This window comes from Catharus ustulatus, chromosome 11 (genome assembly GCF_009819885.2).
Source record: "Catharus ustulatus isolate bCatUst1 chromosome 11, bCatUst1.pri.v2, whole genome shotgun sequence".
Lineage (NCBI taxonomy): Eukaryota > Metazoa > Chordata > Aves > Passeriformes > Turdidae > Catharus > Catharus ustulatus.
Window position 1 is genome coordinate 15,251,331 of NC_046231.1, and position 22,567 is coordinate 15,273,897.

General features: G+C 49.0%; 3 protein-coding genes across 5 annotated transcripts; 2 read left to right on the plus strand and 1 right to left on the minus strand.

The window, feature by feature from the left end:
- The first annotated feature begins 15 nt into the window (after nt 1-15).
- Nucleotides 16-5,430, plus strand: LOC117001445. Of its 2 annotated transcripts, none has more exons than XM_033069801.1 (5): nt 16-510; nt 2,747-3,259; nt 3,765-3,860; nt 4,320-4,366; nt 4,664-5,430. In XM_033069801.1, the coding sequence occupies exons 1-5, from the start codon at nt 381-383 to the stop codon at nt 4,850-4,852; spliced, it is 975 nt and encodes a 324-aa protein (XP_032925692.1). In that variant the 5' UTR covers nt 16-380; the 3' UTR covers nt 4,853-5,430. The 2 variants fall into 2 exon arrangements, with proteins under 2 accessions (XP_032925692.1, XP_032925693.1); XM_033069802.1 differs by lacking the exon at nt 16-510 and adding an exon at nt 1,096-1,452.
- Nucleotides 5,431-8,330: 2,900 nt separating this feature from the next.
- Nucleotides 8,331-15,644, minus strand: CIAPIN1 (cytokine induced apoptosis inhibitor 1). Of its 2 annotated transcripts, none has more exons than XM_033069508.1 (9): nt 15,557-15,644; nt 13,111-13,287; nt 12,674-12,826; nt 11,756-11,832; nt 11,349-11,517; nt 11,085-11,158; nt 10,664-10,779; nt 10,062-10,131; nt 8,331-9,584 (listed from the first exon to the last, which is right to left on the minus strand). In XM_033069508.1, exons 2-9 carry the CDS (start codon nt 13,265-13,267, stop codon nt 9,474-9,476), a joined length of 927 nt encoding a protein of 308 aa, XP_032925399.1. In that variant the 5' UTR covers nt 13,268-13,287; nt 15,557-15,644; the 3' UTR covers nt 8,331-9,473. The 2 variants fall into 2 exon arrangements, with proteins under 2 accessions (XP_032925399.1, XP_032925400.1); XM_033069509.1 differs by lacking the exon at nt 15,557-15,644 and adding an exon at nt 15,471-15,532.
- Nucleotides 15,630-22,550, plus strand: COQ9 (coenzyme Q9). The gene is made up of 9 exons (XM_033069507.1): nt 15,630-15,702; nt 16,356-16,530; nt 17,121-17,256; nt 17,616-17,758; nt 18,019-18,103; nt 19,273-19,377; nt 20,538-20,693; nt 21,061-21,114; nt 22,440-22,550. The coding sequence occupies exons 1-9, from the start codon at nt 15,645-15,647 to the stop codon at nt 22,473-22,475; spliced, it is 948 nt and encodes a 315-aa protein (XP_032925398.1). The 5' UTR covers nt 15,630-15,644; the 3' UTR covers nt 22,476-22,550.
- Nucleotides 22,551-22,567: the final 17 nt, after the last annotated feature.

A 22,567-nucleotide genomic window follows, 5' to 3' on the forward strand; every position in this document is an offset into this window, starting at 1 on the left:
GGGCTCTGGTAGGAGAGCAGCTCTGTAGAGTCAGCAGAAGGCAAGACATTAACCTTTGGTTCCACCAGCTCCACAGCTGGGAACACAGGGAAGGCACTTCCTGCTGGAGAAGGTCTCGGCCTTATCAGTGCCAGGAAACGTGAGAACCAGAATAGAAATGAAAAGGAAGGAAGCAAACAAGTACACATCATTATGCTGTTGTGAAATGAGAGAAGACGAAGATTGAAATGCAGAGAGGAACTGAGCATCAGAAAGAGCATGGGAAGAGATGAAGAGGTCCAGAGGGGAGAGTAAGAGGGATACAGAACCTCTCACTTGTCATTCTTGTGGATCTTGTATCCTCTTATCAGCACATATCATGCTGGTGTTGCTGTTTCCTCATGTGGGTTGGTTTGCAGATGACATCTCAGCATCAGCCAGGAAGTTCCACTGGCTGGTGGAGCAGAGTGAACACCCTGTCTTCTGGAGACATGTGTGACTGGGCTGTGTGTGCCCAGCATGGTGTGGAGGGTAAGGAAAGGAAATGGCACATGGGAGGAGGTTTTGCTCTGAGCATGAATAGGAAGAGCGGTGGCAGGCAGTGGGGAGCAGCAGAGATTGCACCCACAGAGGCTGGGGAGCCAGAGGGGCCTGTGCCTGCTGACTGCTGCACATGTCCCTTTGGTGGCAGGGGTGACACAAGCTGTGTCTGGCCTAGTGGATGTTTATGTCCTAGTGTCCCTCATGCCAGAGGTGACAGGGGCTGCACGGGAGCTGGGATCTGGCTGCTCGTGGCCAGAGTGAGGGCAGAGCTCTGCAGGGCTGTGTACATCCCACAACCAGAACACTGATCAAGCCCATCCCCATGTCAAACCACAATTCCCTGGGGGCTGGCAGGGTGTGTGTGTCCCCACCTGGGCTCAGCAAGCACACCTCATCACCAGATGGGTGTGGACATCACCCCATCCCCCTGCTGTGACTGCTTCCTCCAAGGGGTCCATTCCCTGCTGTAAAACAAAACAGGCTGGTGGCATGGGAAGGTGGTGCTGTAGGAGACTGGGGAAGTATAGGGAGCTGCTGGGCTGGGCCCTAGACTGGTGGGAAATGGCCATCAGCAGCTGCTGGGGGCATTACTCAGGTCTCAGGGCCGACAGCATTGTGGTCAGGATGAAACTGAAGGAGGAATCAGAGCAGAGAGAAGATAAGAATTGGGCTGAGGCAAGAGAAGGGGAAGAGAGGGGAAGCCTGTGAGCACAGAGGGAACTGACTGGCCCAGTGGTGAAGGGGTGAGGTCCCAGCAAGGCTTCAGCTGCCCTTGGCTGAGCAGTGACCCTGCACTGCAGGGAGAGATGGAGACTCCCAGCCGATCCCACCGGGCACCCAGCATGGTCACCATGAGGCTGTTGGGCAGTTTGGAGCTCTGGCAGGCCAACACCTTTCTGCCCCTGCTGCTCCTCACCTGGCTGTCAGTTGGTGAGTCCCCTAGTGCCCTTGCCTCTGCTCTGAACTCTCCCCTCTTTGCTTGTGCCTGCAGAAGATGTGGAAAGTGCTTGCTGCTGCTTTTACCTCTCCTCCTGCATCATTGAACTCCTCTTCTGCAGCAGCACCTTGCAGAGGGGTCCCCTTTACATGCACAGGCTGTGAGCTCTGGGGGCTTTGAACCAGCTTTGCCTTCAGCAGCAGGGAGAAGAGTTGGGGGAAAGGAAACAGAGATGCTTATAAGCCTGATTACTAAGGAGGGGGGGTCAGCTTCACATGGAAGATGTGGATATTCCTTAAGACAAAACTGACTCCTATAGTGGGTTTTTTTTTTGTTGTTGTTTTTTTTGTTTTTGTTTTGTTTTGTTTTGGTTTTTTTGTTTGGTTTTTTTTTTGGTTTTTTTTTTTATCCCAGCAGGACTTGCTCACCAGATTTCAGCCACAGGTGATGTGCTGGTAGGGTTAGATGTCATCTTGCAGTGTCTGCCTCAGGCAGGCTCAAGCAGCACTGCCAGAGAGGTGAAGTGGTTTAAAGTCACCTGGAATTATGGAAAACAGCAGAGTGGAGGTGGTGTAGAGAAGAAAAATGATCTGACCCAGCTCATCTTTGTCAATGTGAACACAGCACATGCGGGAACACACGCATGCCAGGCGGAGAACACAAAGAACACGTCTGAGAAGAAAGATTCTAAACTAAGCAAGGGTGGTAAGGGACAGACGTCCACTAAAACCTCTCAGAATGCAAAGGAAAGATCGAATAGAGGTGAGAGAGGGAGCATTCACCTGAGAATGTGTGAAGTGACTTCAGCTCAGAGGTTCAGGAGTGAAGTACTCCAGGGCTAGGGGGTGGGATGAAGCCAAAGAGGCTGCAGGGAGCTGTTTGCTATATTTTCTTTGCTTCTCTAGGGCTCACCATTATCCACTGCCAGTCCCCCAGTCCTGCTTCATGCTCCATGAAATGGTGGAGCATGAGGCACTTCCTGCTTGGGTACCTATGTCACAGGTGGAGGAGGTGCCTTCCCCCTGATCCTCATGTTTTCAATCCTTTCTGAGACACAGAAAAGTTTGTGCAGTGCACAGCATCCATGAGTCAACACACAGCATTTCAGTGTTGAGTGCTGAGGAATGGTTAGCAGCCAGGTTTGGAAAAGATCATCAGCTGCTGCAGAAAAGGATGGTCACTTCACTGTGTCTTTCATGAGTGCCATGTGGGACAAGACCCTGTGAGATCATATATATATATATATATATGTATTTCAGCTATCACTTCTACTTTTGTTTCTTCCAGGAACAGGCAGTCTGCAGGCAGAGTCAGCCACCACTGAGCAGTGCAAGGTTTGTTTGGAGAATCTCACAGTGCAGGTGAATTGGTACAAACCTGAATGTCTGGAGAGGGAGAGTCAAACCGACGCTGTGGATCTGGTAGAAAACTGTATGAATTTCAGCATCTCAAGCATGTGTACAGCCTGCACAGAAATCCCTGTGTGTGGGGTCTCCATCACAACACCAAACTCAACACACACTGGAAATTGCACACAAGGAGCAGTTGTCAGAGAAAACTGTATGAATTTCAGCATGTCAACTATGTGTGCAGCCTGCACAGAAATCCCTGTGTGTGGGGTCTCCATCACGACACCAAACTTGACAGACACTGGAAACTGCACACGAAGAACAGTTCTCAGAGAAAACTGTAAGAATTTTAGCATCTCAAGCATGTGTGCAGCCTGCACAGAAATCTCTGTGTGTACAGTCTCCATCACAAGACCAAACTCAACAGACACTGGAACCAGCACACTTCTGAGTAAGTGGCAGTGGGTCTGTTTCCATGGGGGAGGTGAGTGGGCAGAGAAGGATGCTGCATCCAGCACTCCTCTGATTCTTCCATGCATTGTTCCCCCTGAAAGCATCCCGAGAATTGGAGGAGCCAACCCAGCACAGTCCCCTGGTTACAAGAGTGGAGGGTAGGAGGGGTCCTCAGGGGAAAAAAGAGGGAGGAGCAGTAAGGGAGAAAACAGCCAGATGTTTTCCCATGAGTGGGTGGGACCCACTGCCAAACTGGGGTAGGCACCAGCAGATCAGAGGCTGTGATGCTGGGAAGGGGCTCTGATGCTCCAACTACCCCCTGATGAGTTTGGAGACCACTCGCCACAGGATTTTGTCAGCACCCTGAAGCTGGAGGTGGTTCAGGGTCTGGAAGCCCAAGTCTGGGAAGAAGCTGACCCTGCCACGAGGGAGGCAATGGCAGCATGTGTCCCTGCATGGGAGGATGGTGGCTCACGAGTGCCTCTGTGATGTTGTGTGTGCAGATCTCCTGTGCATCCTCCTTGGCTTAGCAATTGGGACACTCCTTCACATGCCAGTGATTGGCTTCCTGCTGTGGCAGCGCACAAGGAACAGAACAGGTTGGCATTTCTTCCTCAGCTGCTGCTCTGGACAAAGCCAGGCTTGGGAGATGTCCATCTCTGACATCCTACTGCTCTTGCTCACTCAGTGTTCCCTTCCACAAGTCTGTCCTCCTCAACAAGCTGTCCCAGCATGGTGAGAAGGTTCACCTCTCTCCCTTCCTTCTGGCCCCTTGCTGGTGGCAGTCTGGTTATGGCACAACCTGTGGAGTGATTGGAACAGGTTTTGCATATCTGGAAGTGTCCATCTTGGAGCTCTCCTCCAGCCCCTTCAAGGGTTTTTAAGCCCTTGCCAACCCCTCCAGCCCCTTGTCCATCTTCAGAACTGCATAGCCAGTGTTTCATCCTTTCCCACAACAAAAGCAGATGTTTGCTTCATTCTTTCATTATTTTCCTTATTTAAAATAATGATCATTGTCACTATTTTAACAACTATTTAAACTAGGTTTCCTTTTTCAGGAGAGCTTCTGGGTGAGGAAGGGGCAGAGGAGAATCGGATCAGTATGGTAAGCCAGGGAGGGCTTTGCACATTCCTCTTCCTCCTCCCTGTCAAAAAAAGCATTGTGTGTTGAGTACCCACTTAAAGGATTTCATAGTGAAATCAGCTTTGCTTTCTGAAAACATGGTCCTAAACACTTATTAATTCCTTTTAAATAAGGGCTTATGAGTGTTTGAGTAGGTGGCACTTCTGAGCAATCTGGGTAATGCTTGGGCAGCACAAAGAGTTGTGCCAGTGGAAATGTATTAGCAGGGGAGACACAGAATGAAAAGCCAAGGCTCTACTCATTGCTCTCTCCCTGCAGGTAGCTCCAGTGAGAGAGACTGAGGACCTGACCTATGCCAACCTGAATTTTGAAAATAAGGTGACAGGACCTACCTCTTCCAATGTCATTTACACTGAGGTCAAGCCATTGCAACAGAAGCAGAGTGGTGGGGATGGCAGTGCTGCCAGCAAAGATGTGAATGCCTGCCCTAAGGAAGAGGGCAAGTGAGGGAGGTGAGCAGCTTGTTGTCCAGCTGTTGGGGTGGTCCTCCTCAAAAAATAGGTGTTAGCTCATACAGCAGTGCAGTCCTGGTGACCGAAGACCCCTATAACCCCCAAGAGGCTGCAGAACCCTGCTTTATATTCCCCTGAAAGAAGCTGTGTCTCTTGGTGAGGACAGGGCTCTTGAGCCTGTTTTCCCTTTGCCTTCTGCAGCTCCAAGCACTGCCAAGCCTCAGCAACTCTTTTCATTGTCTCCAGTCACTGGCAGGCTCCTCTAGCTACTTGCTCTGTGTTCAGGAATGACACTTGTACACTGTGTGGCCAACATGGCATTCAGGAAGAGCTTGATCCTGGACATGCTGGGTGGCACAGCCATGAGAATTCCTGGAGCAATTTTCTGGATTTTCTCTAGAGCAGGCACCTGCTGTGATGTGGGTTGACCTTGCTGTCTTTCACTCACTTAAAACACAAAGAGCAAGGATGAAAAAGCATTGCTTACTTCACAGAGGTGCTGCTGCAGTGATGCACATGGATCTGCTTTGTACTAGGAGTGGCCAGATGGTTTTGCTGGTTTGGTGGTGAATATCCTTCTCGTGGGTAGAGCACTCTCTTTTGTGCCCTCTTTTATTGATAATGTTGTGTTCATTGTGAGTTTTCAATAAAATTGTGATTCCCACTTGTGGTCTCGGCTGGTGTTTCCTCTGCTGTTGGAAGAGGAGCAGCTTGACTGGAGTTAATTTTCCCACTGAGTTTGAAACCAGCATATAGCTCTAATGATGTAGTGTTACAGCCACAACAGGTGCTGAGGTTCAGAGATGACCCCAAAAAGACAGTCCAGCTCTTCTGGGTTATTCTCAGAACATATGATCCAACTTGGGCAGATGTCCAACCATTAAACAAACACCAAACAGCCAAGTGGTGTTTGCCTGACACAAGTGTACAAAATGCAGGAGTGCAACCAAAGAAGGGGAAGAAGCTGCTGGGGGAAGACTCTGGCCAATGGCTGACCCAGAGTGGGATCACAGAACAGAAGCAGTGAGGAACACTTTGAGGTAGTGTGGAGATGGACTCTGAGAATCCTGGCAGTGAGTAAAATGAAAAACAACAAATCTGAGTAAAGTGAAGGAATGTCAGTAAGGGTTGACAGAGTACCCCTAGGCTTTTTGAGTTCACTTAGCTAAACAAATGAGAGTGGATGGAGGGGACAACCTTGAAAACTGATCATTAAAGTTGAGTTAGAATGATTTATAGGGGGATTGTAGATAGAAAGAATAAGGAGGACTTACAACTCTCACTGAGTTGTAAGTTTGAGTGGACCCTCTTGCTTTTCAAACCTTTCTGGCACCACAGTGCAGCTCAGTCCAATGCTTTATGCCTAATGAATTATCCATATAAATTTTATTATAATTTGGAGTAACTACATGGATTAGTAATATTTCATAGTGTATACTCAGCAAGCTCTCAGTGACTTACTTGAGGATCTCTCATATCTCCACCTTGGCTAAAGAAGGATTCCCTTCATCTCAGGTAAGGTATTTCTGATTTTGAGAAGACTCCCAGCTCAAGAGGGAAGTCACTGCTGTGCAGTCCAGCTGAAATTTAGGGACAGCTCTAATTGGGCTTTTCCTGGTAATAATCCTGGTAGAGTGAAGTAGTGGCCTTCTGGTCAATAGGTCAGGTTAGATAAATTTCTGTTTAGTACTGATATCCTGTTTGGTGAGAAGTGTGTCTGTCATGAGCCAGTTCTCACACCCACCCCATCAGCTTCTCTGCCAGGCATGGCACGATCAGCACCTGATGACCAAGTTCCATTCACTGCCCCATCAACATTCCTGCCACCAGTGACACAAACACCTGCACAAGCTTGGCTGTGATGGGGTAACTGTTGGACTCAAACAGTCACCTGTCCTAAACAGTTACTGTGACCTAAAAGAATCCCATGATTCTCTATAGCCAGCCTGGGTGGCCCTTGGGCTGGACCAACACAGCCCTTCTCTTGTGTCTATAGCATGAAATGATTTGTTGTTATTTTAAGGAGAAAATGGTTTTAAAAAAACCTTCAACTAAGGGACAGACTGCTCATGAATTCAAGAAGAGCTGAGCCAGACACCTGAGAGTTGTACTAACAGCCTTGGTAGCCACTTACAATTTGCTAAGTGAAGGGGGGAAGTTTCAGAGGAGGTAAATATAGCTGCAGAGTTCTTCAGAATCCCACTGGTCAAAAAAAGAAGGCTATGAGGAAAACCACAAAGGACATGAGCAGATTGACATGCTCACTAAATTGCAAACAGGCAAAATTGGAAGGCTGAGGTACAAATCAAATTAAGACTAACAAGGGCTGTCAGAGGCTCAGCATTTGCTTAACTGCCTTAAAAAGAAGTAAACATAAGGCTCATTGCACCACCAGGGAAGAGTTATTGATCAATGAAAGGGAGGAAGATGGGACACTCATAGTGCTGCATTTGCATCCTGCTTTATGGCCAAGGTTAGTGGGGAATCAGACCTGGGATGGCATTTTTAACAGGGAAACAGGCAAGAAGCCATGAAATAGCCTTGGAGCAGTAACACCAGTGAGCAAGAGGCAGGGAAAGGCAACCAGGGCTGCTGGAGGAACTCACTGAGGCAACCTCTCCCGTGCAGGCAGGAAGGGTGAGGGCAATCTTTGCTCATTGGTTATTTTTAAAAAGGTGAAGCAACTACAATTTCACTTCTCAGAAAGATACTACCACAAGCTGTTAAGCAAGTGTGTGAAGATAAAGCAATGATAAACACAATGCTCTCCTTGCCCCATACTCCTCCCTCTTGAGAGGGCCCCTTGTCCCTGTGTGCACCCAAGGCAGGTGGGTGAAACATCCACGATGGGTTTTCCTGCCAGGAACATGGAGTGGGTCCTTGCTGCTCCCCAAGCTCTGCTGGCCATAAAAAGGAAAGCTGACTCATGCAGGGAAACAAAAGTAAAAGTGCTGGTTCTCCCAGTTTGGGCAAGAGGAAAGTGGAGTTTGGGGTAAGGGCTGCCTTTATCAGGGACCTCATAAAGAGTGAGGCTGAGAAAAGGCAATAAAACCCCCAAAGGCTGTAAGTGTGCAGAGGCTTTTGCCCATTTTCTCACATCACTAGGAAGGAGCAAGAAGTTGGTTGGACAGGTGGTTTATCACACAAATCCTGTCTCCTTGGGAGCTGTTCTTGCTGACAACAGGGAGTGGGGAGGAGTGAAGGGGGGTCTGGAAGCCGTGCTCTGCAAGGAAGGGGCTTCAACCCCACCAATGACAGCCTGGGGCAGGGAAAGTGTGATTGCCAGAGCAGCATCTGAGCGATCAGAAAGGAGGTTTCTCAAGATTTCATTAACACCTGTTGTATCCAGTGCATACCACATATTCAAGTTTTCAGAGGAACAATTTATGGAGAACTAGATGCAACCTAACATTTGAGCAGTTTAAGAAATCACTGAATTCACTCAGGAGAAGAAGACACTCTTAGAATACCACTCATATCAGCCTTAAAACAAAGGCTTTACTATTGGTCACTTTTATTTCAGGAACAGAACAGCCTTTCATCCCAGCCCCCTCCATGAGTTTAGTCACTCAGGTAGCACACAACAAGAAGTCACATCCTGTTGAGCAAGAGCTCCAAACAAAGCAGTCCCCACTGAGACACTGAATGTGGGCTTTCCTCCTCCCCCTCCCTGGGTGAGAAGCAAGCCCAGCACAAAATGTGAACAGCACCCTCATCCCACACCTGCAGGATGTTTCACTAGCAGTAACTACACAAATAAATAGTACCTCATGGAGAGGGAGCAGAGGGCTGCACCACAGATCATCTAGAAATCAAGTTATTGCTATGTTCTTATGTATTTGACACTGCAGGTAACTCACTTGGGTAACCACCAAGAGAGGTGGCAGTCTCAGATTGCCCTTGTGTTATCAGTTCATGTTGGACTGAAAGCTGTGGGAAGACAAGACAGATCTTGTTTCATCACCTTTGAGCCTTAAAGGCAGGAGTTCTTGGTGCAACTGAACCTTCTTCATTTTGCTGAAAACACTGGGGGTAGGGGCCCCCAGCACACTTGAAAATTCATCATGCCTGACAGCCTTTCCCATGCACACTACTGAGAGTACATACTGCTAAGGGTACACTCCCTGCTCCTGACTTGCCACAGGAGCTGCTGACCACCTTCACATGATAAGGGGCTGCAGGTTCAAATTTCAAAGACAGCAGGAGCCCAGACACCCCAGAGGCTGAGCCAGAGCTGCTGATTCACCAGGGAAAATCAGGACTAGTTAGAGCTGTAGGACATGGGCATGGGAAATGCCAGAGGCACACAAGGACAACCTGACACGTGACTGTACTTCCCTCTGCTGGTGGGACACGCTGTGACAGCCAGCGTCCAGGATCAGGTCAGGTCAGCCAAAACAAGGTGTCACATGAAGTCTGATACGTGACTTGTCACCAGAGGATCAGGCAGCCCAAGGCTGGTGACAAGCAGTGAGCTCACAGCAGTGTCAGTGCCTGCAGGGTCCCTCCCCACATGGAGTATCAGCTGGACAGCAGGAGTTTGAGAGGATGAGAACTGCAGGAAGAACCTCAGAGTGATGGAAAAGCAGCAGAGTCCTTGGCAGGACACATCTTTGTTAGGCATCATGGAGCTGGTTTTCTTGCAGGAGAATCTTCTCCCCAGGCTTGAAGGCAGGCATGCCCAGGTAAGGGCAGCTGGCACAGCGGAATGCATCCCCCAGGTAGCACTGGCAAGGGAAAGAAAAGCACTGTCTGTAATCAGGTGCCACTTTCAGGTCTCTTCCCTGGGTCAAGAGGTGTTATGTACCTCAGCATCTATGAGCACAGAGACTGTGTCCCTTCTACCCCCTTCTCAACACATCTGGTTAGTGTGGATGGCAGAGCTGTGCAGGCATCGGGCTCACACAGAAATGAGTCCCCTGAGGTCCCACAAGGCAAACCTCCCTGACCAGATCCCTGGTTAGGCTATGAGTAGAGAGGGAAAGGCTCACTGCTCACTCTGATTCACCCAGGGAGTCAGAACAGACAGCCTGTGCTGGTACAGAGCACATGGGCACAGGGTGAAGGCTGAAGCTGTGCAGAAAATGCACAGGCAGCTTGTGGAAGCAGTGATCCAGATCAGGCAGCAGTGACTAGGGAACACAATTCTTACACAGAGATCATATACTGCAAACCACAGTATAAAGACAAAAATTACTAATTACATTTCCACAGGCAGATTTGGGTTGTGAGCTCTTCTTCTCCTGTTCCAATTCTTCAGCCAGGCCACACGTGCTGTAGAAAACAAAGAAGTCACCTGCATCTTTCTGTTTAAAGGTCATCAGTCATCAACACTTGTGCCAGTCCTACTCACATGCAACAGCCCTCACTCTGTCACACAACACAGCTGACTCTGGGACTCACGCTCCTCACTTTGTTCTTCAACACCATGGTTTATATAACAAGTGTTGAAACACTCCTCAAGTTTAAACTGAGTGGGAAATGACACTAAAGCACTTGCTGCATGTGCTGTTTCTCTTTGGAATGTGAGAAATCAGGGTTTAGGCAAGCTGCACAAGCTTTGCAGCCACGTCCAAGATGGCTGTTGATAATACACACCATTGTGATAATTTGTAGCAATTCACAAGTCAATTCTCACTGTATTTGGATTTATATTCCAATAATTAAGATAAGAAAGGACATGAACCAAGAGACTTAGGTTCTGAAGAACAGCAAATTGCCTACAATCTTTTTTAAATCCCTCCCACTCTCAAGAGTTTAATGCTGCAGTTGAAAGGTTCACTGACACATGAATTCCAGCACTGACCAATTCTTGCAGGCTTTCCTTTTGCCCATTTCTTTGCAGGATGGAGCTCTGAGGGATGATGGATCTGGCTTTTTCAAATCCTCTGAATCCAACAGCTCATCAGAGTCCAAAAGATCCTGAAAACACACCATGGAAGACAAAATGCAGGAAATGGACTTTTCAGTAGGGAATGATACTGCTGAGTTATGTTCAAAGAAATGCTGCTATCTCTACCCTGGCATTAAAGTGCTGCAGCTCTGCCCTCTTACCCTGTCTCCTCTCTGCCCTCACCACATCACTGAGCTCTCCAGACCCCATGAAGGAGATGAGCTATTTTGCCTTAGGGATGTTTTTCTATCTCTGAAGTTGTAAAGCTTCCCAAGAGACATGACTGAAAGTATTTAGAACAGGAAAGAATTCTTTCACAAAGAAAACCACTTACCATCCCTTCATCATTCATGTCATTGGCAGACAGTGTCCAGAGCTTGGCAGCAGCTGGGTCCACAGAGGGTTTTCCTGGAGCCAAAACAAAAGAAGAAATAGTAGTTATTCCAGCCTTTGCCCCATCTACTCCAAACAAATAGAGTTCAACCCACTTCATAGGTTTTTACTGTAGCACTCCCTACTCAGGAACTGTCTCCCTGTTGCAAGTGATGCAACAAAGAGAGCCACAAAATCCAGATATTCAGCATGCACCACTCCTTACCTGAAGGACCAGGTGTCTTGGCAAAGGAAAGTTTGAGCTGACTTGAGGATCCCACTTCAAAATTGGGCTTCCTGCCTTCTATCTGAATAATGAGAAGGTCATTGCCTTGGTAACCCAGATGTTCTCGGACAGACTGGGCCTCCTCCGGGGTCAGCACTTCCTTTTGCAGCTGCCAAGTAAGATTTTAGGTTAACCTCATGCAGAACCCCTTCTTTTAAGACCAAGCCCAGCATTCCAGTGAACAGATAGTCAGTATTTTCAACCCTAAAGAAAAACCCTATTTGATAGTAACTGAAGTTTGTGCCATGCACATTTACAGCAAACCAGGGTAGCTAAAAAACTCATCACCCAGCAAATCCCCAGGTAACAGCCCAAGGGCATTTTGGAAATGGTAAACACATCCCTACCTCCTTCACTTCCACCAAGCCAGAGAGAGTCAGAGTTGTGAGGAGCTTGGCTGCTGTCTTGATTTTGCCATTGTCTCCTGCAAGACACAAAAGCAGAGTAGGAGGAGGCAAGAACAAGAATACAGCTCAGAGAAACCTGAAAGAGCAAGAACTTTAGAAGCAGCACTTAAGCCAAACTTCTGCACCAAAATTTGGCCCTTTCTAGTCAACAGCAGAACGAACCAGAAAAAGCATCAGTAGCCTGTTCATTAGAATAACAGTGTGGGGTCACAAAGCCATTTTAGCTCCAAGTATGTTCTATATATGCCAAAACATTTCTCAATCCAACCAATACCCACCAAAAAAAGATTAAAAAAAACAATCCCCAAACAAACTCCCTCCCAAACATTTTTACCTATTAAACTACTCATGAAGTTTTCAAAACACAGACTCCTAAATGAACACTACATTAAGAAATCATCTTGTGTTCACCTTCTCATGGCTCGTCCAGCTGTCTCATGGCAGGTGCTCTGGCTTTTCTCCTAAAACTCAGCCTGAAAACTTTTAACCTTTTCTGAATAACTATTTCTCTGGGGCAATCTCTTCAGCATCTGTGACCTGTTTTTAAAACCACTACAGAAGCTCCTCAGAAACACAACATTTGCAACTACTTAACACTGCACCCTGAGGAGAAAACAGCAGTCACTGAAGCTTTTCAAGATCGTTTAGGAACAAGCCTATCCAGCATTTTTGATGGGAGAGTGACTGCAGACATCCCTGATGGATACCAGCTTCAGCACAGGATAAAAACCTTGTGATTTGGGTTAGTGTGTCAGGAGAATGAAAATCCCTCAGTGTCGACTGGGGTTCCTGTCCTTTCTATTTCAGCCTAATCCTCATGAGAAATGCTATGTTGCCAGGGAAGCAAGATTCTCTCACCTGATTCTGTAACCACTGGTTCTTTCAGGAGGACACGGCCTCCTGGCTTAAGTATCCGAGCTACTTCAGCCAGGAGCTCCACACTGTGCTGTGCTGTACTGCCTGGGACCATGCCAGAGAGGATCACGTCGAAACTGGACTCCTTGTGAGCCGCTGCAAAGAAAGAGGAAGATGGTACAATTTTACACATGGAACACACAGCTTAATGCACCAACTCCACCTCCCTCATCCCTTGTGCTTGAGTACAACAGCAGTAACTATTAAAGACACCAGTCAGGGTGCATCACCTCCCCTGCTGTACTGCCCAGGGTAAGAGTCAGCAGCAGGTGCTGTTGATGTTTTGAGTGCTGACTCCCAAAGTGGGAAGGTGTTGGCTCTCACAGCAGCAGAACCCTCTCCCTTTGAAGGAAACAGTGAAAAATTAAGCTCATTCTTACACTGAGGCAGCTGGTTAACATTTTCCACAGAGACACGATTATCAGCTCCCACCAGTGCCTGGACTTTATCCACCAAATCCTTCAGGGCTTCGACCGGCGAGGAGCTGTCCCAGACGATGGCCACGCGCTGGCCTGGAGCCACTCCATACTCCCCCATTTCAGCAGCAGCAAACCTGCCTGGGGGAGGAACAGGCAGGAGAGAGAGAGGAAGGGTAAGTGCCAAGCACAGCACAAACCTCTGTGCACTGTGACTTAATCAGTTGGGTTATTTTATAAACGGGGATAATTTTCTGGAGGTCTGCCTGCAGTTCCAAGTTCCCACAAGCTGAGTGTTAGCAGGACATGAAGAAAGAGCTAAACTTCAGGGCATCATTCAGTTTGTCTCCAGTTCACACAGTGGTTTTGCTGGGAAACTGCAAGCCATGCTTTAAAGAAACCAACAAAGTAACAAAAAAACTTACCTTCTTTCCTTAAAAATTGGAATAAGACAAACACAGGATTTCTGAATTTCCTGAGCAGTGACAGCTATTTGACATTAAACACTGCCTTGTCTCTCCTACTCCAAACACAACCTAGCAGAGTTTGCTTACCCAGTACACAGTACAGGAGAAGTAAAAAGTAACTTTCATCATTCCCAGCATTCCAGATTGAGGCTCTTCCCACTGTTATGATTGGTGGCACTGGGTGAGTAAATTACAGGGAGGGAAGAGCGAACAGAATGTGCAGTGACAGTTTTGAGAAACTGTTTCCAGTGATATTTTAAATGATTGTATTCCTTGTGTGGCAATAGTAGCCCATCATCACCTGTTCTCACAGCAGCACCAGCTACTGAACCCAGTGACCTCCCCTCTTTCTTTTATCCAACACAAACCTGTTTTCTTCCTAATTTAAGACACCACAGAGAACAGAGAGCACTGTTGACCAGTTGCCCAGTGTATCTTCATTTAGCTGCAGATGACACACCTATTTCTGGAGAGACAGTTTTAAGCAAGGTCTTTACCAGGAATCACTACATCACACATCCTGGGTAATGCCTTACTGCCACCACGTTGTCACTAAGGCACAGTTCATGGATATGCTGTACCAAATTTAACTGCAGTGAGATGGAGAGGGATTTTGACCCACAGCTCTTCTGGTTCTGTGTGCTGTAGACTCCCCCTCTCTCCTGGAAATTGCAAACAAGTTCAGAATAGGACAATCTGTGCCTTTTCTGAGCTACTGTGGTAGGAATTCACACTAAAACAACCACAATGCCAACCCAATAGGGAATGTACACCTTGGATGTACACTGCAGGTTATAACATCTCACAGCTGGTTTTGCAGACAGTAACATTTGTAAACACACATTAATCCCATTAAAAAGTCAACTTTCCCAAGAAGAAGGCTGAAAATCTTGAAAGATACCTAAGCTGCAATGCTAAGGTGGGAAAGATAAACCCGAAGTCACACCTTCCTCTCTGAACAGCAAGCCATGACCTTGCAAAATCAGTCATCCCAAATTGCACCAACAGCAACAGCACCTCCCTGAGATGCAGGCAGGAGGCCGAGGATCGTGTGGGTGGTGCGAGGAGGGGCCCTTATCTCCATAACACACACATTCAGCAGTCCCTGAGGGACAGGGCAAGGAAAGGGGTCAAACAACAGCGCAGGTTCCGCTTCAGCAGATTAGAAAGCTGCTGTGCTGGAATGCGATGATCGTGACGGTCCCTTCCAACCCAAACCATTCCAGGGTTCTGTAGCACGTCAGGGCTGTGAACTGCAGCCTCCTGACGCAGCACAGCCGGCTCCCAGCAGCCGGGAATGCCCCGGCTCCGGGGCCCGGACCCTCGGGATCCCGGGGCCCAGAACGCTCGGGATCCGGGGCCCAGAACGCTCGGGATCCCGGGGCCCGGAACGCTCGGGATCCCGGGGCCCGGAACGCTCGGGATCCCGGGGCCCGGAACGCTCGGGAGCCCGGGGCCCGGAACGCTCGGGAGCCCGGGGCCCGGAACGCTCGGGATCCCGGGGCCCGGAACGCTCGGGAGCCCGGGGCCCGGAACGCTCGGGATCCCGGGGCCCGGAACGCTCGGGATCCCGGGGCCCGGAACGCTCGGGAGCCCGGGGCCCGGAACGCTCGCGATCCCGGGGCACGGAACGCTCGGGATCCCGGGGCCCGGAACGCTCGGGATCCCGGGGCCCGGAACGCTCGGGCTTCCAGGGCCCGGACGCAGCACAAGGCTGCGGGCCCTACAGCAGGTGCGCATTTTAAGCACATGGCGAACAGCCTCAATAAACCTCTCGGTCACCGAGCAGAGAGAGCAAGGACAGGATACGTGAGAAAATTTCGTGAAGGAATTACACATGCACAGAGCACCCACCCCCCCAACGCTTCAGATGAGGTCTCAGAAAAGATCTTTAAGGGGAAAAAAGGGAGAACCAGCCCCGTCCCGCGCCGCTCCCCGCTCACCTCCCGCGGCCCGGCCCGCTCGGCTCCGCTCGCTCGTCCCGCTCTGACGCCGTCACCGTGACGTCATCGCGCTCTGCCCGCTTCCAAGATGGCGGCGGCGGGCGCGCTGCGGCGCGCGGGCTGGCGGCTGTGGCGGGGCCGCGCGGGTGAGGGGCGGGGGGGGCGCGCCCGGGCCCCGGGGCGGGGAGGGGAGGGGGGAGCGCGCCCCCGTGCGCGGCCCCGTGCGCGCGGCCCGGCGATCGGGGCGGGGCGGGGCGGGGCAAGGTGAGGTGAAGGGCACGAGGGGAGTGAGGGAACCGGAGCGGGCGGGTTTGGACGAGGGGTTGTTCGGGGGTGGTTTTCTTCAGTAGCGTGGGCCGTGAAACCAATTTTATTAAAAAAAAAAAAGCTTACACCCCAAAACCAGCAGCATTAAAAGTTCCTGCCGAGTGTCATTGAGCAGTCCCTCAGTGGTCAGTGTGTGGTGTCTGTCAGAGCTCTTCAGCTCCCAAGTCGGACTTGCCTTATATCCCCTGTTTTGAGATCAGCACTTACTCAGGGACCGAAATGGGGAGAGGGCATGTTTGGGTGCCTGCTTTCCAGTCCAAGACTGGGAAACTTTGCACTGTTCTTTCCCTCATAAAACGTTTTTGCTTCATTCACATAGACATGAGCTGAGCCAAGAGTGGTGCTTATCAAAAGCATAAAAAAGACACTATGAATTTGTGTTCTCAGCTGCATTCACCACAGCCCTCTTCACCTTATTTTTCCTTGCTTCCTGATGTTGGAAGGAGATGCTGACTCTTGGTTTTCCTTGCAGTGGTCAGCAAGGGAAGCCAGCACTGCCCACCCCTCCGTGCCCTCCATGCCTCGGCCACGCTGAGAGCCTCTGACGAGCACAGGAATGAGCCATTGTCATCTTCCTCTCAGCAGCGCTTTGATTCACCTCCAGCTGGCCACCAGCCTGAACAGCAACCTCAGGGCCCTCGCCCCAGGTAACTCAGCAGCTCCTTCTAGCACTGTCCTGCCGACAGAGGGATTGGAAGGCTTTTGCTTTCCTGAATCTCACATCTGAAACTTGAAGACAAGAAGATCCACAGTTAAGGAGCCCCAGAGTGCAGCAGCTGGAGAGGTGGTTTGCTGTGACAGTGCAAATTCCACCATGGAGACAGTATGGGACTTGCTTTCAAGAGGGAAACTCTCTCATCTGCAAAGTGCGAGTCTTTGCTTCTGGATTTTTGTGTAAATCTGAAAAAACAGGGACCATATGTTATCTGTATACCTACAGTATAAAGCCCATGATGGAAAAGGTTATAGTTTAGTTTTCTGTAAAGAAGGGGGAATGTGGGGCTCATTGCTCTCCATGTAGGCATCATTGAGCCCTCCTTCCCTTATTTTTCTCTTCTCTCACAGCAAAGGCTCACTAAGAATCATTTTGCTGGACAGGGAAGGAGTTTACTGGAGGAGGCCAGATTTACACTAAGCAGGTCTCAAAATGTACCTGATGTCAGCGAGTGAGTGGCAGAGCCAGGGCTCTGGTGTTTGGTGGTGACATTCCCCTCACTGTAACAATACCTTCTCATAGTTACACTGGCCAGGGCGGCCAGGAGTCTGAGGACTATGAGAGCGAGGAGCAGCTGCAGCATCGAATCCTCACAGCGGCGCTGGAGTTTGTGCCTGAGCATGGCTGGACTGCAGAGGCCATTGCAGAGGGAGCCAAGGTATGTGGGGAGAGAAGCAACAAACCAGTTGAAAACTGGATGGAGCTGAAGTGCAGAGACAGCCAGGCCTGCATGCTTCCCCCACATACTCTTGGGCGATGCACCCTAGTCAGCAAATGCTACTGGGCAGGAATGAAACCCAGCTGCTACAGGATAACCCCTTCAGAGTTAGGCTAAGGCACAATGTGGAGCAGTGGATCCTAAAGAGAGAAGAACATGTTTAGGAAATGCTTTTTAATGCAGCGTTGCTTTGTTTAAATTCACATCATGTCTTTCACAAAATAAATACAACTTTTTTCTAGCTAGATTCTGCTTAGCAGTGTCTGACCTGATCTATGCTTCTCTCTTCTTCCCCACAGACCCTGGGCCTCTCTGTTGCTGCAGCAGGGATGTTTCACAGTGATGGCAGTGAGCTGGTCCTGCACTTTGTGTCTGAGTGCAACTCCAAACTGTGCAGGCTGCTGGAGCAGGAGCAGAAGCAAGTGCAGCTGGGTGAAGCAGAGTGAGTACTGCAAATGTCTTCCTTTGCAGATTTTGGGAGCTGCATAGACAGAGAGGCCACCTGGAACACAGATACTTTAAGTTAAAAATATAATTTACCCAAATAAAACCATCTTCCCAGACACAGACTAGGACCAAAGCCATAAAGGATATATAATACTTTGCTTATTTATTGCTCAGCCAGAAGGAGATTGATCTTTCAAGATCAATCAGAACTGAATTTAACTTGGATATTCTTCCTAAGTTTTTTTCCTTACTCAGGAAGAAGCCTGTAGATGAATTTCTGAGAGATGCTGTGGAAGCCAGACTGAGGATGCTGATTCCATATATTGAGAAATGGCCCCAGGTATAAAAGTAATATCAACTGTGTCTCTTTTGTGTGTGTGTATTTTAAACACCCTGTATCTTTCCTCATAGTCTCTCCACCAGATTAGTTCAAGGTTGTAAATTAAACCCTGACTGGTTTCAAATGATTAGTAGCCTTCAAGAGGAGAGCAGCCTTGGAAGGAGGCAGTTATAGGTGACCTTAGAGCAACTATTTCTCGCAGTTCTGGAAAGGCAAAGCTCTCTGTTGTTCACTCCACCCATCTGGCATCCCCAGGGGATTATCTGTGTCTGTGCTCAGTCCTATTTGCAGTGTCACTGCAAGTCAGGCTCTGTGCAGCATTGTTGTGGCTGCACTGGGATCACCTCACACCTGGAAATGCAGAACTGCTTTGCTGCAGGGAACTGTCCTTCAAGTGACTGACAAACCCCTGAGGGTAGAGCTGTGAACTGAGAGGGCTCCATGCTTCTAAATTCAGATTTAACTCTCAAGCCATTCTTCCCACAGTGGGAAGGGAATTGAATTGTGGCTACAGTGACAAGCAAAGAGTTCCTAATCTTGGGCTGCAAAGATTGCTGCGAGGTCAGCCTCTGTCCAGAACCTCTGGTGGCCTCTGGGCAGCTGAATCCTGCAGCCCATGCACAGAGAGAGAGTACAGGCTTCATGTTCTTCTTTCAGATTAGCATAATTGGCCTTGTGAAGGATGTGGGTGGTTTGTGTCTCTCCTGGCACTGTGTGATTACGTTCAAAGGCTTCAGGATCCCAGTAGGGCCATTATGGCTGGCGCTGTTCTGCCCTTGGTTGCCACTCTGAGTTCAAAGTCAAATTCAGAGAAATGAGAGATGTGACTCCCTGCCCACAGGGGCACAGCACAGTGTGAGTCAGCTCAGCCTCTGATGTTTCCATGCCAGAGAGGCAGCTCAGGAGAGACAACAGAGGGGTGTTGGAACTGAGCAGGGATCTTTCAGCTCCAGTACAGGCTGAGGCCTGAACTTACGAGCCACACTGTGTGTTCCCTGCACATCCTGCTGCTTGTAGAGATTGCAGAGAGCTGGGAGGACTTGTCACTGGGAGCTGGAGGCAGGTCAGCAGCAACAGGGAAAAGATAACAGGGCAGAGCACTGTTGGTCTCCTTTAGTGTTGCATCCTTCTCTCTTCAGCTCCCATTTCTGTGTGTGTTTCCTTTGCAGGCCCTGAGTGTCCTGTTACTCCCACGTAACATCCCTTCCAGCCTCAACCTCCTCACCAGCATGATCGATGATATCTGGCACTATGCTGGGGACCAGTCCACAGATGTGAGTCCTTGTGCTCTGGGGATGAGCTGGTTCTACTCCTCAGCACTCTGGCAAAATCATGGGTTCAAGATGGAGTGGGGCTGAGTCCCTCTGCAGACAGCCCCTTTGTTGAGTGAAGAAGGCATTTCAGAGGCACCCAAGGGTCCTTATGAACTACAGTCTGATTCCTAAAGGGACTTAAGAGCCACTGAGACTAAGTGCAAATTACTGCCAATGGAATTAGTGTCAATTAAAAGGACCTACATTCCTAGGCTCTTAAGTGCTCTTCTCTTTTCTTTTTTGAAGACACAGACAAAGTTGTTGAGATTTTGAGACTAAGAAGTTGATCCAGTTTTCAGTGAGTGAGCAGTGGGTCTGTCAAACAGCTCTCTTCTACCAGCAGTGGCATTTACAGACTTGACTTGAAAACCTTTAAAGAACCTACCTAAAAATACCAGGAGCTTATTAAAGCTTTCATCTTTCTGGCAGGAAATAAAAGAAAATTATAACCTTAATTATAGCAATTAATAAATTACTTTAATTCTTATAGATGTAGAGAGAGATGGAAAAAGCTAAATGAACCATTTTAACAAACTACTTTAATAAGCTGCTTTTATCTGTGTATAAAAGAGAAGCTACTGCAGTGAAAAATAAATAAGACAGCAGAAAAATTAAAGGAATAAACCAGATGACAACTGAAAGAACACAATTGCTTCAGGAACTGAAAGTCCCTTACGTGTTATGCAAGTCAAATCAACATGTTGGAGCCAGTGTCTGCACTGAGCTCACTGATGCAGGGGTTAGGAGAGGTTCTAAAGTTGGTGTTTTGTTTGCACCTCCTGATTGGTTCCATGAGTTTTCTGGGAAGGCTGGGATGCTGAGCCTGCTCCCTCTCTCCCAGTAATGGGGTTTAAAGTCATTCACAGCAGATCCCTCTTTCCAGCACCAGGAGCCAGGCAGGATATCCTCATGCCTCAGAGACCCCTTCAGGTGGGTTTTTAGGAGCAGGAAGAGAACAGAAAGAGTTTTGTCTCAGGCAGAGATCCAGCTGCAAACGGCAAATTCCTCTTTATGAGAAGGAAGTTGCTGTGGATGTGGGATTTTCCCTTGCTCTTCACTGGTAGCTGCACTCTCGATGTGCATTCAGGTCACAGCTTTCTCTGTGCTCTGTGCCCCTGCAGTTTAACTGGTACACTCGCCGGGCTGTGCTCACTGGCATCTACAACACCACTGAACTGGTGATGATGCAGGACTCGTCCCCTGGCTTCGAGGACACTTGGCGCTTCCTGCGAAACAGAGTGGCTGATGCCATGACCATGAGCAACACAGCCAGCCAGGTAACCTCAGGGACAGGTGTGCATGCAGCAAATCCCTTCTCCCCAAGGATATATGCAGGCACACCTGGCTTTTCCATCATGCAGATCCCACATCTGTTGAGAGACCCCCTTGTTGCTGTCAGTTCAAAATCAAGAAATGATTGTGTGTTTTTTAGTAAACTGAGATGTAGGTGCCTTGTTTGTCAGACTGTCCCAGTGGTTAGGAGACATCCTAACCACATTCCATGTGCCCTGTCTGTGGCTGTCACTCGCCTGCAGTGCTGTCTCTGTAGCAAATACATGTTTGTTGTGCGTTCCCTCTCTGTGTTTGGGGGGCCACGAGTGCAATGCAGGAAGCAAAATGTCATGTTCTCCCTGTGTCTCCCAGGTACAATCCACTGGAGAAGCTGTTGTCCAGGGCCTGATGGGAGCTGCAGTTACTGTAAGTAATGCTGAAACCAGCAGGGCTGTGAGAGCAGAATTGCTTCTTGTATTTTCCTCACAAATCTAAAGGACAACATGGAAAAACTATTGTCTTTCATAACTTAGATTTATTTAAGGGTGGTTTCCTTGGTAGCTTGAGGTTAGTTCACTGTTTTGTGGTGAAAGAACTTGAATAGAGCGTAAGGAAATTAAGTCTGAAGCTGCAGGGTAAGCTTTAGGGACGAGAGAGAGGCGATGAGAATAAATACAACTGTTCTCCATTGCTTGTCACAAGATCTCTCCCTGTGCCAGGCCCTATGCTGGAAATCTTGACAGAGGGGCAGTGGCTCCATGGATACTTGGGAGGTGGCACCTGTCCCTGAGCCACAGCAGGGTGATTTCCTCAAGCTTTCATGTGACCTAAGTGTCCTTCCAAGAATTCATTCACTTCTTGGTAACATCCTGGTCTGCTTTCTGTGGGCGCAGAGGGAACAGCTCTCCTCTGGGATACGAAATAACCCTTCAGGTACCCAGGAGTGACTTTTGAAGGGTTTCAGGGCCTTGCTGTCATTCTAATTCTGGACAACCCCCCAATGCATCTAGCAACAAAGTGATTTCCTTGTTACCAGAAATACATTTACCTTGTATCAGGACCAGACAACAGGCTGGAACATAAATTAGACATTATTTTTACTGATGAAGCACTTCTCTATCATTTCTCCCACCTCCTTCCCCCAGCAGCTGTGGTGGCATTTAGTGTCTCTTGGCCTCTGCTCTCTCATACCTGCATATGCTAAAAGGATCCTCCACTAGAGAAATCCTGGGCTCTGTTTTACATCTACATGATGCTCTTGGGTCCAGGATATCTTCCATGACCAATGTTTAGTCTGTCTCTGCAGCAGATTCACTGCACAGATAAGCAGAAGGACCTCCATGGATTCTGAAGGGAAGTGGGTTGTGATCAGATGGCTTTAGGGCAGAATCATCCCAATACAGAACTGTTAGAGGAGCACACTCCCCCATCCAGGGAGTCCCGAGGTGAGCTCCTTTACAGGAGTGCTGAGTTCTGCAGGTCTCTGCAGAATGGATGAGCAAGCATAATGCCCCAAAAGCATAAATTCACTGTCGAGGCCTGTGTGGCCGCAGAAATAAACCCAAGCTGAAACCTGCTGGCCGGGAAAGCAGGTTCCAGTCAGAGGGGTGGCCGGAGGTGGCTCCGGTTTGGTTCTTGCCCATCCCCAGAGCACAGAGAAGCCTTTCGTCCCCGCATCTCTGCTGTCTCCCCTGGGCACTGGCGGCCGCCCGGGACACGGGCACTAAACCCCGTTCTCCCTGTGCCCACAGATCAAGAACCTGGCGGGGCTGAACCAGCGCCGGTGAGGCGGCAGCGGCGGCGAGCAGCGGATGGGCCGTGCCCGGCCCTTCCCCGGCACCAATAAACTCGTTCTCAGCCTGGCCCGGACTCTTTTTGC